Source organism: Syngnathus scovelli, chromosome 16 (genome assembly GCF_024217435.2).
Source record: "Syngnathus scovelli strain Florida chromosome 16, RoL_Ssco_1.2, whole genome shotgun sequence".
Lineage (NCBI taxonomy): Eukaryota > Metazoa > Chordata > Actinopteri > Syngnathiformes > Syngnathidae > Syngnathus > Syngnathus scovelli.
This window is the reverse complement of record NC_090862.1, coordinates 2,715,229-2,730,167: the sequence shown is the minus strand read 5'-3', so window position 1 is coordinate 2,730,167 and position 14,939 is coordinate 2,715,229. Positions and strand designations below refer to the sequence as shown.

The window sequence follows — 14,939 nt, the reverse complement described above, 5'->3', positions numbered from 1 at the left end:
CTCCATGTCAACAAATGCAGGTTCAAAGTGACGTGTACAATCGGAGAGCCAATTAAAAAGTACCTTCCTACAAAGGGGCGTGGCTTTCTTGTGACAGCCAATCACGCCTTGCGTCGAAGGCTCCCACCCTCAACAGGAACCGGCTCGCGCCGAACATTTTCCGCATAGTGTTATTGAAGCCAGTCGAGCGACACAATTCAGCGCCGGGGTATCAATTTTAGCTCCTAAGTTTCGTTATTACGGGTACCAAAGTTGGTTTTAAGTTTCATTATTTCTGTTGCTGAAGCTGTTTGGGTAACAGACACAAACCGAAGCCAACGGCGCCACAACCGGAACCACAAAAAAAGGTATGTACAGTATTATAATACACACTTTGTTTAATCCTAATATCTATTCCGTTTATGAGTGATGTAATATGTAATGTTCAGGATCATGAGGCCCTTTTTACTTAGTAGTTGGATAATTATTTTTTTCCTGCGTATTGTAATTATTTCTCTTTAATGTATTGCCAGTGTAAAATCACACAAAAGCGGAAGAAGGAACAAGATCCTAATTTGTGATCTCGTTAATGAGTAGCTGTGTGTCAAGTCAGTTGCTCACAAACGAACGACGCATCGTTGGTCTTGTGATTTGTGTAGAATTGTGAGTCCAGCCTTGCACAGAGCCTGATCACTGTTAAATGCATCTGCAGGGTGAAGGTGCAAGAGGAAAACGTTTCGTCAACCCAAACTATGGAACTGTCACTGGTAGGTTTTAAGTTTAATTTTCCTTAACATGAGCAGATGGATGGATGGACTTCATCATCACCCCTCCAACCTCTTTAGGTTCACCCAGCTGTCAAAGCCTTCATGTGTGGTGCTTTGAGTGGAACCTGCTCCACGCTACTTTTCCAGCCCCTCGACTTGGTCAAGACACGTCTGCAAACCTTGCAGAACAGCGTGGAGCCTGGGTAAGGGTGTCCACACGCACACGTACAATTCTTCAAATAGATAGTCTTGAATTTTATTTTTTCCAGTTCTGGCCGTTTAGGGATGATGAGGATGATCCTGAATGTAGTGCGGACAGAGAGGCTGCCGGGACTGTGGAAAGGAGTTTCACCGGTTAGAACCGAAATGGAGCACGTGTGACTTCTTAAATGCCAATCACTCATCTCTCTCCTCTTTTTGTGTGGGCTCAGTCGTTAATGAGGACCATCCCTGGTGTGGGACTCTACTTCAGCACTTACGGCTCCTTAAAGCAACACTTCTTCCAGGACAAAAACCCCACGGCCTTGGGAGCAGTGCTGCTGGGAGGCGGGGCCAGGGCGGTGGCTGGGGTCCTCATGTTGCCTGTGACCGTCATCAAGACTCGATATGAAGTAAGAAAGCAGCGTTAAATTGGACCATCAAAATGGCAGTAACACGATGAGATTTGTTTACACTGAATCTTTCAAAAGTTAGAATTTGTTTTTTTTTACCTCAGTGCGGCAGGTTCCGTTACGAGAGCGTCACCGGGGCTTTGCGCAGTGTGTGTCGGACTGAAGGTCCTGCGGCTCTCTACTCTGGCCTGATGGCCACTATGGTCCGAGACGTTCCTTTCTCTGGAATCTACGTTATGTTCTACAGCCAGATGAAGAGCAACTTGCCAAATGGTATGTCAAGAGGAAAAGCGGGACAGATTGCCAGAGGGATGCAGTGAAAATATTTTATTTGTACCACCTTCTTGGAACTTTACATTTTTTTCTTTTCTCTGTTTTGCTGACTTTCTCTATTGTGTATCTTCATTTTAGAGATCAGCGTGTCTGCGTTTGCCCCCCTGGCTAACTTCAGCTGCGGGATCCTGGCAGGGGTGTCTGCCTCGCTCATCACTCAGCCTGCCGATGTGGTCAAAACTCTCGTCCAAGTGAACCCCCAGTTGAGCACCATCGACGCCGTCAGATTTATTTATGTGGTATGTATGTCACTTGCTTGAAAATTTAGGAAAATTCATTGACAATAAATGGTATAGTAGGAACTGGCCTTCTTAAAGTTACCGTATTTTTCAAGTTTTATTGAGATGCACTTGAATGACACATTTGATCTTCTCTCCAAGAAACATGGACTCGAAGGCTTCCTAAGAGGGGCGTTGCCACGCTGTCTTCGGAGGACGATGATGGCCGCCATGGCGTGGACCGTGTATGAGCAAATGATGGCATATCTCGGACTGAAAACATGAAAAGGAAAGGTCAAGGTCAAGTTGGTAGACATCAAAGAAGAGATGCAGTTGCTCATAATGTGTCACAAGTGTATCTTGTTGCCCTCAATGATGGAGTTGCACTTTACGCAAGAGCTCGTAAAAGGTGGAAATGTGTTCAGCGGGGGTTATGGCTGAAGTTGGTTTAACAAATACTAATCTAATGAGTAGTTTTGGTTGCGCTTTCAGGTCGATCGCATTTTAGAAATTGCACAGTGAGAGTTATTTGAGTTTTGTCAGCGCTGTAGTCTAGACCAGTGGCTCAAGAAGACTGCCTATGTTGAAGAAAAAAAAAAAGCTGATCATTTAATGCTTTGCTTTTTTGCTTACTATGACACTTTGTAAAACCTCATCACAGTATTTATAGTATTTTTATAATACAATAAAACAAATCTTCAAAGGTTGATAGTGATGTGTGCTTCTTAACCTGCTCTTAAATGCTGTAAATGATTAAACCGAAGGTGTCTACTTAACATCAAGACCTGAAGCATGACCTATGCTGCTGTGCAGATACGGCAGTTATGTCATAGGGGCATGGACCATGGTGGCATAATACATTCGGTCTTAACCTTGGCTTATAGAGGAAATATGAATGAAATATGAATTTTTATGGACTTCCCAAATTAGAGGTTTTGCATTAAACCAGAAATTTAATGGAGCATATTTGGCATGCTGTCTTAATTCATTAACTATGTACTGTAGGGAGAGGCTAATTATTGAGCATCATAAAAAATCTAAAACCTCTACAAGTCTGCACTTTTTTCATGGAAATTCCAGTTCCATCACCCTCTGACTCCTTTTGAAGCAGTAGGACTAAACTTTTGGTTATGTGTGTTTATCAGCCTACTTATATTTATTTTTTTGCCAGGAGGATTCGACGGCTTCATTTTTCAATATTTTACCAAGGGCAATTTGTGCACTCTGTTGTCATGCTGACTGGAACTCTTTATCTTCAGCAAATAAATACACTAGTTGCCAAACAGGTTAGACTTTGACTGATAAGTCAACGTCTCAGCATTGTCTTAATATGGTCTTTCCATCTTTTCTTAATATGGGATGGCCATCCTACACATACCACCACCGTCACTTTATGTAACACTGCCACCTTTCGATCAAGCAGCAGAATAACAACAAGCCTGTTGAAAGTAACGAACCAATCACAAGCTTAGAAAAGGACTATAAATGTGACGTCACTTCCTGAAAGCGGCCTTTTCTACCATCGTGTGGGTTAGTCTTCCATACGGCGTTGTTTCGTGGTGAGTTCTTAGAACGCCTTTTTGGAATATATAACCTCCAAATGTATCTAAATAATTAAGTAGCCCCCTTACAACCATCTTAACCACCTATAATGACGATAAAACTAGACATGTGATTTTTCACTTAGTTTTAAAACGCCCGAACTAGTTATGCTAACATTTGAAGCTAACTAGCATGTGACACGCGCTCACTCCATGCTCTCTGCTGCGCTCGACTTTTACGCACTGCAATAATGAATGTTATAACGTGTGTGTTCAAAAGATGCACGGACTAAATGTTTTAGCAACTAGATGACACACTATTTACTCCCTGTCAGTTTGACTGTAAATTGAAATTGGGCATTTCTGTCTGTTAATGTGCCCTATACTTTTTATCTCAATCCACAGCTCTCCCAATTCAGTCGTAACTCCGGGAAAGCGGTCACGATGTCCGGAAGTCTGGATGTCCTTCAAATGAAGGAGGAAGATGTGCTGAAGTTCCTGGCTGCAGGAACCCATCTCGGAGGTACCAACTTGGACTTTCAGATGGAGCAGTATGTCTACAAGAGGAAAAGTGATGGTATGTGTGGCTTTAGTATAACTTGTTATTTTCTGTGCATATTTTAGGATGGAGTTTAAGATAATTTTCTTTTTAAGGTGTGTACATCATCAACTTGAAAAAGACCTGGGAAAAGCTGCTGCTGGCTGCAAGGGCCATTGTTGCCATTGAAAACCCAGCTGATGTTTGTGTCATCTCCTCCAGGAACACCGGACAGGTAAAACTCACGTCATTAGAGTCTGATGTTTTGCTGTTAAGACATAACCAATTTGGAAATGTGAAAATGCACATTATTAAAGCTTGGGCACTGCTGTCATGTTCAGTGTTCAGGTGTCGGAAATGTGCAAGAGTAATTATGGACGGGTTTTCAGAAACCATTTAGGACTGATGTCCCATGATTGTGGTTTGGTAGACCTTGGTCACAATGTAAAATGTGAAATGACGCCCAGTGAAAGAATTGACATCTTTTGCTTCCTCCTCAGCGAGCAGTGTTGAAGTTTGCCTCGTCCACCGGTTCTACCACCTTCCACGGTCGCTTCACCCCGGGTACATTCACCAATCAGATCCAGGCCGCTTTCAGAGAGCCCCGCCTCCTGATTGTGACAGATCCTCGTGCTGATCACCAGCCACTGACGGAGGCCTCCTATGTGAACATCCCCTCCATTGCTCTGTGCAACACAGACTCCCCACTTAGATATGTGGACATTGCTATCCCCTGCAACAACAAGGTGAGCCATGGAATGAAATAACTTGACCGCTTCATCTCACAGAGGAGCTTGTTTTCTAACGTGTCTGTTTTCAGGGACACCACTCTGTGGGTCTGATGTGGTGGATGTTGGCCAGGGAGGTCCTCCGAATGAGAGGCACAATTTCCAGAGAGCACCCCTGGGAAGTCATGCCTGATCTGTACTTCTACAGGGATCCTGAAGAGGTAACTATTACTATCACAGATAGGCACAACACCACATACTGACTGAGTTACTGACTATGGTACTGTTTAATGTAGATTGAGAAGGAGGAGCAAGCCGCTGCTGAGAAGGCTGTTGGAAAGGAGGAGTTCCAGGGTGAATGGACCGCCCCTGCAGCGGAGTTTGCCCAGCCTGAGGTTGCCGACTGGTCCGAGGGTGTTGCTGTGCCATCTGTGCCCATTCAGCAGTTTCCAGCAGGTAGGGTTGCTTCAGTTTCACTTGTTTCAGTGCAATTACAATTCTGGTATTGAGCTTTTGTTCCTCTTTCTCCAGGTGCTCCAGCAGCTGTCAAGCCCGCTGAAGTCTTTTCAGGTGAGAATTGTTAATTAAAATGCATATCAATTTAATGTCTTTTTTTTTTTGTGGTATCTTACTTTATGTTTGTCTTGCAGAGGACTGGAGCAATCAGCCAGCCACTGAGGACTGGTCCACTGCTCCCACTGCCCAGGCCTCTGACTGGGGTGGTGCCGCTTCTGATTGGTCTTAAAACAGAAAATAAACCTGAACGTGACAGAAAATAAAGTGTTTAACACCATTTTTTTTCTGAATTGTCTGTTATTGTTCACCTTCTGAGACAAGCTGGAAATTGAATCCTGGTAGATGTGCAGTAGCTACAACAGTACTACCACAATGGGAGTGTGCTATAGTTAAATTTATTACAAAAAAAAAAATTGACAGATTATTTGAAGTTTTTACAATCTTTCAAGTGAGTAGTGGATGAATGACAGTTTTTTTGTTTTTGTTTTTTCCTGGGGGCAGGGGCTGTAAACCATAGCTACTCTTTAAATGGCTTCCTACTCGAACAGAACGTCGACGACTAACTTGTGTTGCCAAATGCATGTATTACTATGACAACAGTGACGTGCAATTTTTAGAGGGCATCTATATTATTCGATAGTCTTGTTTTCCTTCGATGTATCCAGTGAAACAAAAGTGAAGCGGCTGTTCAGCATCCCGCCTGTGCAGAACAATCACCACCTCCACATTCGCGCTCGACAGTCAAGTGGGCGTGTCCAAGGGCGGTTCTGACTCTGCTATTGGACGAACACTGTTTCCTTTCCTCCTCGACTTCCGCTTTCTGCACGCCCAACCACGGAATAATGATAATAATGATCAAGATGGCTACTACAGAAGCCTTCTTTCTGTAGCTAAACACGGATTACATGGGGTCACTCAAAACTGCAGTTTAGAACTTTTAAAGTCCTTCGTAGGCGTCGGGGGCTACGCCGGGTACAAGACTATATGGATTTATCACGGAATGTGCCGAAATATTAGTAACTGTGTCGCCTGGAGCAGTTATTTAACGGAAGCTAGCTAGTATAGTAACCAGCTAGCGGTGTAACTGGCGACTCCGGCGTTAGCTGACCACCCGCGGGGGGAGCCTGGCTCTATTTCGCACGTCCGGTTTGTGAACAAATGGCAGAACCGAGGAAAGTTCCCTTCGTCACCCTCTCGTCGTTCAACACAGCCACTCCGTCGACCCCGGAGTTGAGCAAGAAACGCCGTCGCGAAGATGAGGCCATGACTTTGGGGAGAGACGCTGGTGGAAGTGCGGTCGTGTCAGAAGGTAGCGGAGGTCTGTTTGGGACTTCGCAAGGTGATGCCGCCGAGCCCGAGGAGGCGAAACCCACCGTCCGGCTCAACCTCTCTCTCTCCGAGCCAAGTGAACGCGGTTCTGCCGAATTTAACTACAGTGAGCTGGTGTTCCCGACGCCTTCACGTCCTTCTCAGGTGAGGAGTCACTCGAGCCTCGGGGTAACGTAATGTGAGCAAGGGGGCTTCTTCTGGCGAACTGGGTTCTTGTATACAAATATTACATTATTTCCCAAAGTTCCCAAGTTATGTACATTATAATATTCAATTACAATGTAGAGTCTAACACTCACAGTAAAGACGTCATTAATAACGACTCTGGACTGTGAGTAAATTGGATTGATAAATAAATCACATACACATCTAACAAGCAGTACTGTTTTTTATTTTTATTACTAAATTTGGTTTCTTTCACTATTCACTCAAAATTACCTTTCTGTCTTTTACATGTAGGTACAACTTGCAGCAGCTTCAACTACCCCTAAAGGACTCACACCCTGCCTGGACCCCAATGACCCACTTGCTGATGATGAGAGGGAGAGACGGGAGGTTGAAGAGTTGGCTAAGAGATTTGAAAACAAATATGTAAGTTATTTTGTACAGTTCTATATAAGTTATATTATATAGCTCTAATGGTAGAGCTGTGTGATATGGCCTCAAAATAAACAGTCAATTCTTGAATGACTTTGGTAAGCAGACTTTTTGTCGAATGTTGGTGTGCTATTAATTTAATGCTTTGTTTGCAGGGTGGTGTTTCCAAGAAGAAGAAAAAAGACAGGATGCAGGATCTCATCGATATTGGTTACGGGTATGACGAGACTGACCCCTTCATTGACAATTCCGAAGCTGTGAGTTCTTACTGCATGCACACATTAGGTTTGGGGCATAGGGGGGGGTCCAGCTTTATGTAATAGCATGACTCTTAGCTACGTTAAATGACTGTAAACTAACAGGAAATGATTTTATAATAGTTATAAATAATGTTGTGATATAACCAATGAACAGCATGTCCTTTTTGTACAGTATGATGAGCTGGTTCCAGCCTCTCTGACAACCAAACACGGAGGCTTTTACATCAACACAGGAACTCTGCAATTCCGAGCCGCGTCTGACTCCGAAGCAGACGATACCGAAAATAATCACGTCAAGGTGTGTTCTTTTCACCTCTGTAAAAGCACAATCATTGTCTTTCATCTAACGTGATGGTAAAAAGGAACATCCGTCTCCTAAAGATAAAAGATGGAGACGAGCGGGTGATTAAAAAGCGGAGGAAAAAGCAAGATGGTGCAGTTTTGGAGGAGAAGAAACCCAGGAAAAATAAAGTACCAAAGCCAGGGTGAGGTTCTAATTTTTGGGTTAGCTGACCATATTACTTTTCATATCATTATTTTCCTTTTCGTATCTCGACAGAGTGTCATCCTTGAATCGTCCAGAAAAGAAGAAGAGGAAGAAGCTTATGAAAGATTCCCTCCATCTGGCCAACATGTTGCGCCGCTTCACCAGGGAGAAGGAAGAGATGCGAAAGAGGAACATAGCCGGCGCCAGTTTGCCGCGACCCCAAGCCAAAACGCCCGGCGCTAACACTTCGGTCGTCAACAGCCAAGCCAAGGTCGCCGGCGGCAACGACTGCAACATGGCGGATTTGACATCCGACCCGGCCGTGATATCACTGCTGGGGTCGGCCAACAATGACGTGTTGCACGACATGATGGGCGATCTGGACTTTGGGATGCTGGACTCTCCGCAGTCCTCCAGTCCTACTCAGGGGGAGAATGGCTCCTTTGGCGTGGGCCAGAAGGCAGGGGCGGGCCGTATGTTGCAGGCTAGTATGATGAGTCCTCCATCACTGCCCACTGGTCTCCCAGGCCCTCTCTTGAAGCGCATCGAAGACCTCAGAGCGGTACGAGATTCCTTCGATTGATATTTGTATCATATGTGGTCATGTTTTACTATTCTAATTCTTGTTTTATGTCACAGGCATCTCGTCAGTTTGACGAAGAGGGCCGCAAGAAGTTCTTCACCATGGACATGAATAATATCCTACTGGAGTGAGTGACATTGATGTTTTAAATTTTTCCCCAAACATTTTTCAGATCAATAATCAACAAATTATTAGATCATTTGCAGTGGCGTCTCAAAGGTTGTTAAATAATGCTTCTTGAATTTCAAATCACTTTAGTTTTTTGATCACAAGTAACAAGCATATGGCAGGCAGCTCGCTCGCATTAGAAGAGAATTTTAGACATCCTTCCTTAACCCCTGCTTGTCAAATTGTATTTATAGCTTGGCTATTATAAGCATAACCCTCTTATGTGTGTGTCTGTGTGTGTATTAGTATTGATTTACAGGTTCAGGAGCAACCAGCAGATGTTCGTTCAGCTGTCTACTCTCACTTGGAGGCCTTTGTCCCTTGTAATAAAGAAGGTCTGCTCAAGCGCCTTAAGAAATTGAGCCTTAACATACAGGTACTTCAAATTTTATATGTTAGAAAAACCATATCATCTTATCAGGGTCTCCATTAAAATGTGAATACTGCCCTTTATGAAATGAAATTCTTGGATGCCCCACACCCTCCCTTTTTTTGGCTAGGACGGCAGACTCCGCACACCACTACTCAAGCTGAAGCTGGCGGTGTGCAGCGTGATGCCAGAGCAAATCGCTCGATACAACATGGACTGTATTGCAAAAGTGGCAAAGTAAGCCCACTTCCAAATCATCTTTTTTTTTTTTTTTTTTTTTTTAATGTATAATTCCGGGCAGCCTTGTCATTATTTCGCGTAGCTGTTTGATCGGACGCAACACAGACGTTGTCCGAAAGCACTGACATACTGCTGGTTTGCATCTCACTCCTGACAGACAACAGTCTGAGGAGGGAGAGAAAAATGCTTCCGAGGATGAGGATGAAGAGAAGCCAGGCAAGAGGGTGATGGGGCCTCGGAAGAAGTTTGTCTGGGACGACAAACTCAGGTCTGTTTCATTTTTCTCCTGCTAAAATCAGTCGATGGATTTCTTCCGAGTTTACCAGATCTTTTCGGTCAGGTCGTTGCTATGCAACTTGGTACGAGTAAAGCTGAGCTGCTATGAGCTGGAGGGCAAGACCACGTCTCCTGAAGATTACCTCAAAGCCTTCATGGAGACAGAGGTGAAACCTCTTTGGCCTAAGGGTTGGATGCAGAGCAGGTGAGTCTTTTTGTCCTGACTTGATTTTGCCAAGTTAGGTAGTTGGTAGCTCAGTGGTGATGTTGTTTTTTTTTGTTTTTGTTTTTTTAAAGGATCCTGTTCAAAGAGAGCATCGTGGCTCATGGCCACCTCACCGGCTACTCGTGAGTAAAGTGACAATTAGTAACCGTTTTGTTACAAAGTTACCAATCACACTCATCTGACTTGTGTTCATTCCAGAGCAAAGAAAAAGATGATCAACACCACAAAAGTCAAGCCAAAGGTAAAAGAAGAGAATCTGCAGAACTGGCTTAATCTAATCACTCTAGTCTGGGAAGGCATATTTATTTAAAAAATATTTGGTTACACTTGTATCCAGTATATATTTATAATCTTTACAACCTCTTATTTATTTACTGAGCCAACAAGGCGATTAACTTGAACGTTTGTTTGTCAGGAGGCGGCGTGGGTTCAGCGGACCACACCCTCAGCGGGTGTCGCTCCATCCCCTGTCGGCCAGGTTGCTAAGCGACCGTCTCAGTCCCCGGCTGAGCCCATATGCCTGGATTCCCTCGACGACGATCTGGCGGTTCCCTCCTTGGACTCCATCTCCCAAGCGCTTATGATCCTTGGCAATGCCGCCAAAGGCCTGGCGCAAGGGGGCAGCCCTCCCTCCCCGGATAGAACGAAGAGCGTCGCCGCCGCCGCAGCCCCTCATGTCTCTGCGCTCCTCCAGCAGCATCAGCAGAAAAAGCACTCAGTCAGCACTTCCGGCGCCAGCAACCCCCGCTACACGTTCAGCTCTTCGTCTCCCTCCGCCCCTTCGTCCCGGCCGTCCTCGGTCACTTTCTCGCCCGTGTCGTCGGTCAGGGTGGACGCTATGGGCAATGTGAAGGGCCCGGGTCAGGTGCACAGACACTCGGTGTTGAACACTCAGAGACCCGTGGGTGTCGCCGTGCCTAAGGTCAACGCTAAACCCCGCCCCCCACCCACCGCGTCAACCCTCACGCCTCCGGGATCAAAGATGGGGGTCTCCGCACCCACTTCAGGCCTCATCAAATGCAGCAATAATAAAGGCGTCAGCAGTAGCGAGCCCATCATCGTTACGCCGCCTCCCTCTCGACAACCGATGAGCCATCCGTCGCCGGCGCACATGAACCCCAAAAGCTTCCTGGCGACACGGCTGCCGCACAGCCCCCAGAGCAAAGCATCTCCCACCACCCCATCCCACATGGGCATTCAAACGACGCAGCAGTCAAACTTCATCACCCCGATGCACGCCACTCTCACAAAATCCAGTCACAGCAGCATCACGCCAGTGGTCAAACTCACACCTCGCACCGTCAACTCGACCGCCACCACCTCCCCTCGCACCCACGGCTCGTCCGTCACCACCCCGTCTCGCAGCCTCAGCTCCGTCGTCCCCACCCACGTCATGCACACCCAGTCTCGCACCCTCAACACGGTCGTCACCACCTCAGGCTCGCCCGCCCCCTCCCCAATTTCCAGGTCTCAGGTGACACCCTCCATGCAACAGTTCTCCTCCAAAAGTCCCACAGGGTTCCGCTCGCCGTACTCAGGTGCCCAGGCCGGAACAGTCAAGGTGGGCCCAGGTGGTTACGCTTCCCCGAGCAACCAGAAGAACCCAGTCAGCAGCAGCAGCAGCACAGCCAACAGTAGCCTTACCAACTCGCCATCCATAAGCAAACATTCAGGAACTGCCACCCCTCCCACGACGCTCTCCGCCAACTCAGGCCAGCGCCAAAGGTCCACAGGAGTGACGATGTCTCAGGGGGTCAAACCGGTGACGTCGGTCCCGTTGTCAACAGCTTCTCCTCAGTTGCCTCAGGTTGGTGCTCCCGTGGCCTTGAAGATGCAACCAGTTGATTTTTTATTTTCCCCTTTCCACTCAGGCGTCATCAGCAGGGGGCAGCAGTCTGCTGGGCTCCACCCCGTCTCTCCCTCTGGGCTTCGGGATGCTGGGCGGTCTGGTTCCCGTCTCGCTTCCTTTCCAGTTCCCGCCGCTGCTCAACCTACCCCAGTTGGGCGCCGCCGGCTCCAGCATACCACCCACCAGCTCTGCGGCCAGTAGCAATGCTTCCTTCTCTACCTTGACTCAAAGTGAGTGCAGGATGTTAAAAATCGGCGATGTAATTACTGCCGTGTCAGAATAGTGCCGGGAAATGAATTTACATTACACTTATGAATGAACTCATGACAATAATTCCATTGTATGGAGTGAATGAGCGGCCTGTCTGTGCTTGACATGCATCCATTTTGTTTGCTTCAACCGTCCGAGCGTTTGTTCTCGTCTGCCGATTTCTCTCAATGTCGCGTTGGTCACATTTCCCATCTGCCTTTTTTTTGTATCCCTCGTTCATTCTTTTTCCCCTTTCTTTTTCCTCCTGCCCTCCTTTTCACCCCCATGTCCTTTGTGCCCCCCCGTCCTGTCTCCTCAGATCTGTATAAGAGTCTCCAGTCGGGCTCTCAGGTTGCTCTGCCTCCTCACTTGCAGCTCGCTTTCTCAGGTAAAATGTGAGCCTCCCTCCCTTCCTCCCCCCCCTGCACTTTTCCACTGTTGCTCCTTCCTTGTCTTTCTATCTGTGCTCATCCTGTACTTGTGGTCGTATGCCCCGCCCCCTTTTTTATAATAATTGAAGATATTTCCAGGAATGCTTGTGATTGACAAGAAAACAACCCAGCGATTTTTGTTTCCGTGCAGATGTCAGCCAAAGCCAAGGAGGAGACAACAAGAGGAAGACTCTATGATAGCGGCTGGACTTGGTGCCAGATGGAGCAGACCACTTTTCATATGTTCTGCTTTTCAGGAATGGAAAAGGTTTTTGATAACTTTTATATCTTTTACAGCTAAACAAAACGGCAACTACAATTTGTCGACGTTTACAAGAGACCTTATATCACTGTGGACAGGGAGCAAACATGCATGTACGGTATGTATGCGTGTCTGTGTATGTCCGTCCGCCAGTGTGTATATGACAAGACATGATCGACGGGGTGCCTTTGTATGTTTCCCTCCCTGATGCATGGTCAGTGACTACATGGTGCTTTTTTAAACCGGAGGTGCAACGGTACATGGCTAAAAATATTCAACTATTCAAATTGTGCTTTATTTAGCACTATAGTACAGTTAACTTGACCAGTTACAGCACAGTTGCAAGTTTTGTATTCTCCTTTTAAAGTGTCAAAATCATTAGTAATCAGCTGAAAAGAAAAAAGGAATATTTCAATAGATCCCATGGAACATACTGTACCGTTGCACCCCTATTTTAGACAATAATGACAATTTTGCTGACATTTGTAAGAAATGTAAAATGCGGAGCTTTCGTCCGACCCAAGCTGAACATGTTTTCTCTATTTTACTTGAATTCTTCAGAGTTACATTCTGTACAGTACTGAAACCTTTTAATTAAAAATCTTATCTTCATATGGTAAAAAGATTGGATGGAACCTGTTGTCGAAAAGCCTATACACAATATGTGTAACAAAAAAATAGTACTATATTGGGTAATTGGTTTTCCAAATTATGTTTTCCAGCTCAGTTAGGCAGGTATGAATCTGGGCCTTCCTGTGTGGAGTTTGCATGTTTTCCCAAGATGGGCTTGCATATGGCCTTGATTAACTTAATGTGCATTGGAAAAAAAGAGTAAACATGACACCTCAATGATCAGGCAGTGTAGATTTTTTTATCTTATGACCAAAAAGAACTAAATCATTTATGCCAAGATTTCAAAGCATTACAGAGGAAAATATGAACAGCGTCAAAACAAATCCAAAGGAGCAAAAATACAAAAAAGTGGAAACTTTCAGGAAACAAGATGGAAAAAAAGGCAAAGGTTTCTTCTGCGATTCCATGTCTACTTGACCAGCGGCCTGGTCTTATCGTCATCGCCGCACTGGTGCGCTTTGTACTTTTTCACCTCCGCCATGTACTTTGACCAAGCGTCACTCTTGCCGGGCGTAGACTGCAAGGGAGAGAAGACACGGCACGTCAAAACCAATTTCCATCTTTGGCTCATCCTCTGCTCCTTACCTCTGTGTCCTGTTTTTGCTTCTTGGCAACCATACCGGTCTTAAGGAACACACCGCCTCTGCGCTTCCCCACCTGGGTTAGGACATAGAAGACTGACACCGTTACAGGAGGCCTTGCCTTAGCAACGAAGGAGACTACACCAGAGCAGGTCTACATTTTGTCTGCTGTCCAACCACCAGCCTCATCTGTGGAGAACATCCCCCAACTCATCCCATCTAATATGGCTTATGATACACTACTCACAAATTGGTAACATATTGAGCCTTTGGGTGAAGCTTCATTTGACCTTCTAGCACAAGAGATCATGCATTCAACAGTGTAAACATTTATCCTGTTTGTGAGTAGTGTATACGGTCATTCTACAACAATGGTGAATTGGCCTAAAGCTGTCAGTTTGGATGTGCTAGCTGCCAACCCTTACAAAGCTAGTGACGGGAGGGGGCTTCGTATGTCCTTGCTCTCCATCTGTCCCCTGCGCCTTTTTCCTCATTTCGTCCTCCATCTTCTTCTTGAACATCTCCATAAAGCTGCCGTCGTTGGCGAACGCGTTGCCCGAGGACGACGGGCCTTGCTGGCTCCCGGACGGGGACGCGGGGCTTCCGCCGTCTGAGTCCCCGCCGCTGCTGCTGCTACCGCCATCAGTAGGGTGCGATTTGGCGTGTCTGCGCCTTTGTTCCATGTTTATTGATTGCGGTGGTGCCTCAGTGTTCGGGAGTTGTCCCGGACTTCCAGTTGGACAACGAGCTGCTCCTCTTGGTAACGCTGGGTTGTATATAGTTTAGCTCGATAGCGTTTCGTAAACAAAAAGAACGTATTCCTTGCGAAAAGAAATCGGTCGAATACAATCCGCAACGTGGCTCGTATAGCACTTATTAGGCTAGGGGAAAAAAACAAACATCAGTTAGTTCGAATGCTAATGTTGCTAACGTCGTCTGATTGACTGCTATCGAATAAACTAGCACCAATTTCAGCTGGTGACGTCTATACGTTGACGGAATTAAACGTTAGATACCACAAATTTGAAATACCCGTGTCCAGGCTCGTAGAGTTTGTGAAGTGGGCCTGTGTTTTGGCTAGGTTTTCACTAAGCCCATTGCTCGCCGTCGGCCATTTTTAGGTTATCAGCGACGTCACGCCATGGGCGTGGCTTCAACTGACGTTGT

General features: G+C 46.0%; 4 protein-coding genes across 5 annotated transcripts; 3 read left to right on the top strand and 1 right to left on the bottom strand.

Annotated features, from left to right (window-relative positions):
• Window positions 1–126: 126 nt before the first annotated feature.
• LOC125984161 (mitochondrial glycine transporter A) lies at window positions 127–2,617 on the top strand. Its single transcript, XM_049746112.2, has 8 exons — window positions 127–347; window positions 692–746; window positions 825–949; window positions 1,016–1,100; window positions 1,178–1,357; window positions 1,462–1,630; window positions 1,769–1,929; window positions 2,071–2,617. Exons 2-8 carry the CDS (start codon window positions 732–734, stop codon window positions 2,191–2,193), a joined length of 858 nt encoding a protein of 285 aa, XP_049602069.1. The 5' UTR covers window positions 127–347; window positions 692–731; the 3' UTR covers window positions 2,194–2,617.
• Window positions 2,618–3,341: 724 nt separating this feature from the next.
• rpsa (ribosomal protein SA) lies at window positions 3,342–5,508 on the top strand. The gene is made up of 8 exons (XM_049746109.1): window positions 3,342–3,467; window positions 3,855–4,026; window positions 4,104–4,222; window positions 4,488–4,733; window positions 4,808–4,936; window positions 5,012–5,171; window positions 5,247–5,285; window positions 5,366–5,508. The coding sequence occupies exons 2-8, from the start codon at window positions 3,894–3,896 to the stop codon at window positions 5,458–5,460; spliced, it is 921 nt and encodes a 306-aa protein (XP_049602066.1). The 5' UTR covers window positions 3,342–3,467; window positions 3,855–3,893; the 3' UTR covers window positions 5,461–5,508.
• Window positions 5,509–6,056: 548 nt separating this feature from the next.
• On the top strand, window positions 6,057–13,181 carry ubn2b (ubinuclein 2b). 2 transcript variants are annotated; one of them, XM_049745942.2, is made up of 17 exons: window positions 6,057–6,704; window positions 7,020–7,151; window positions 7,313–7,414; window positions 7,590–7,715; window positions 7,799–7,902; window positions 7,977–8,466; window positions 8,544–8,614; window positions 8,902–9,031; window positions 9,156–9,262; window positions 9,423–9,533; window positions 9,606–9,746; window positions 9,839–9,889; window positions 9,966–10,008; window positions 10,183–11,574; window positions 11,639–11,846; window positions 12,185–12,253; window positions 12,448–13,181. In XM_049745942.2, the coding sequence occupies exons 1-17, from the start codon at window positions 6,390–6,392 to the stop codon at window positions 12,492–12,494; spliced, it is 3,639 nt and encodes a 1,212-aa protein (XP_049601899.1). In that variant the 5' UTR covers window positions 6,057–6,389; the 3' UTR covers window positions 12,495–13,181. The 2 variants fall into 2 exon arrangements, with proteins under 2 accessions (XP_049601899.1, XP_049601900.1); XM_049745943.2 differs by lacking the exon at window positions 12,185–12,253 and having other exon boundaries at window positions 6,058–6,704.
• A 226-nt stretch (window positions 13,182–13,407) lies between these two features.
• trir (telomerase RNA component interacting RNase) lies at window positions 13,408–14,939 on the bottom strand. Its single transcript, XM_049746144.1, has 4 exons — window positions 14,805–14,939; window positions 14,198–14,653; window positions 13,777–13,848; window positions 13,408–13,708 (listed from the first exon to the last, which is right to left on the bottom strand). The coding sequence occupies exons 2-4, from the start codon at window positions 14,453–14,455 to the stop codon at window positions 13,601–13,603; spliced, it is 438 nt and encodes a 145-aa protein (XP_049602101.1). The 5' UTR covers window positions 14,456–14,653; window positions 14,805–14,939; the 3' UTR covers window positions 13,408–13,600.

Bases quoted from the DNA above. Each gene is read 5' to 3' on its own strand.
- LOC125984161 (XM_049746112.2), top strand. The intron at 1,631-1,768 runs GTATGTCAAGAG...TCTTCATTTTAG, and splicing joins GAAGAGCAACTTGCCAAATG to AGATCAGCGTGTCTGCGTTT. The intron at 1,930-2,070 runs GTATGTATGTCA...CTTCTCTCCAAG, and splicing joins CCGTCAGATTTATTTATGTG to AAACATGGACTCGAAGGCTT.
- rpsa (XM_049746109.1), top strand. From the start codon at position 3,894: ATGTCCGGAAGTCTGGATGTCCTTCAAATGAAGGAGGAAGATGTGCTG. The intron at 4,734-4,807 runs GTGAGCCATGGA...GTCTGTTTTCAG, and splicing joins CTATCCCCTGCAACAACAAG to GGACACCACTCTGTGGGTCT. The intron at 5,172-5,246 runs GTAGGGTTGCTT...CTCTTTCTCCAG, and splicing joins CATTCAGCAGTTTCCAGCAG to GTGCTCCAGCAGCTGTCAAG.
- ubn2b (XM_049745942.2), top strand. From the start codon at position 6,390: ATGGCAGAACCGAGGAAAGTTCCCTTCGTCACCCTCTCGTCGTTCAAC. The intron at 9,032-9,155 runs GTACTTCAAATT...TTTTTTGGCTAG, and splicing joins AATTGAGCCTTAACATACAG to GACGGCAGACTCCGCACACC. The intron at 11,847-12,184 runs GTGAGTGCAGGA...CTGTCTCCTCAG, and splicing joins CTTCTCTACCTTGACTCAAA to ATCTGTATAAGAGTCTCCAG.
- trir (XM_049746144.1), bottom strand. From the start codon at position 14,455: ATGGAACAAAGGCGCAGACACGCCAAATCGCACCCTACTGATGGCGGT. The intron at 13,849-14,197 runs GTAAGGGTTGGC...GTCCTAACCCAG, and splicing joins CCCCTCCCGTCACTAGCTTT to GTGGGGAAGCGCAGAGGCGG. The intron at 13,709-13,776 runs GTAAGGAGCAGA...TCTCCCTTGCAG, and splicing joins AGCAAAAACAGGACACAGAG to TCTACGCCCGGCAAGAGTGA.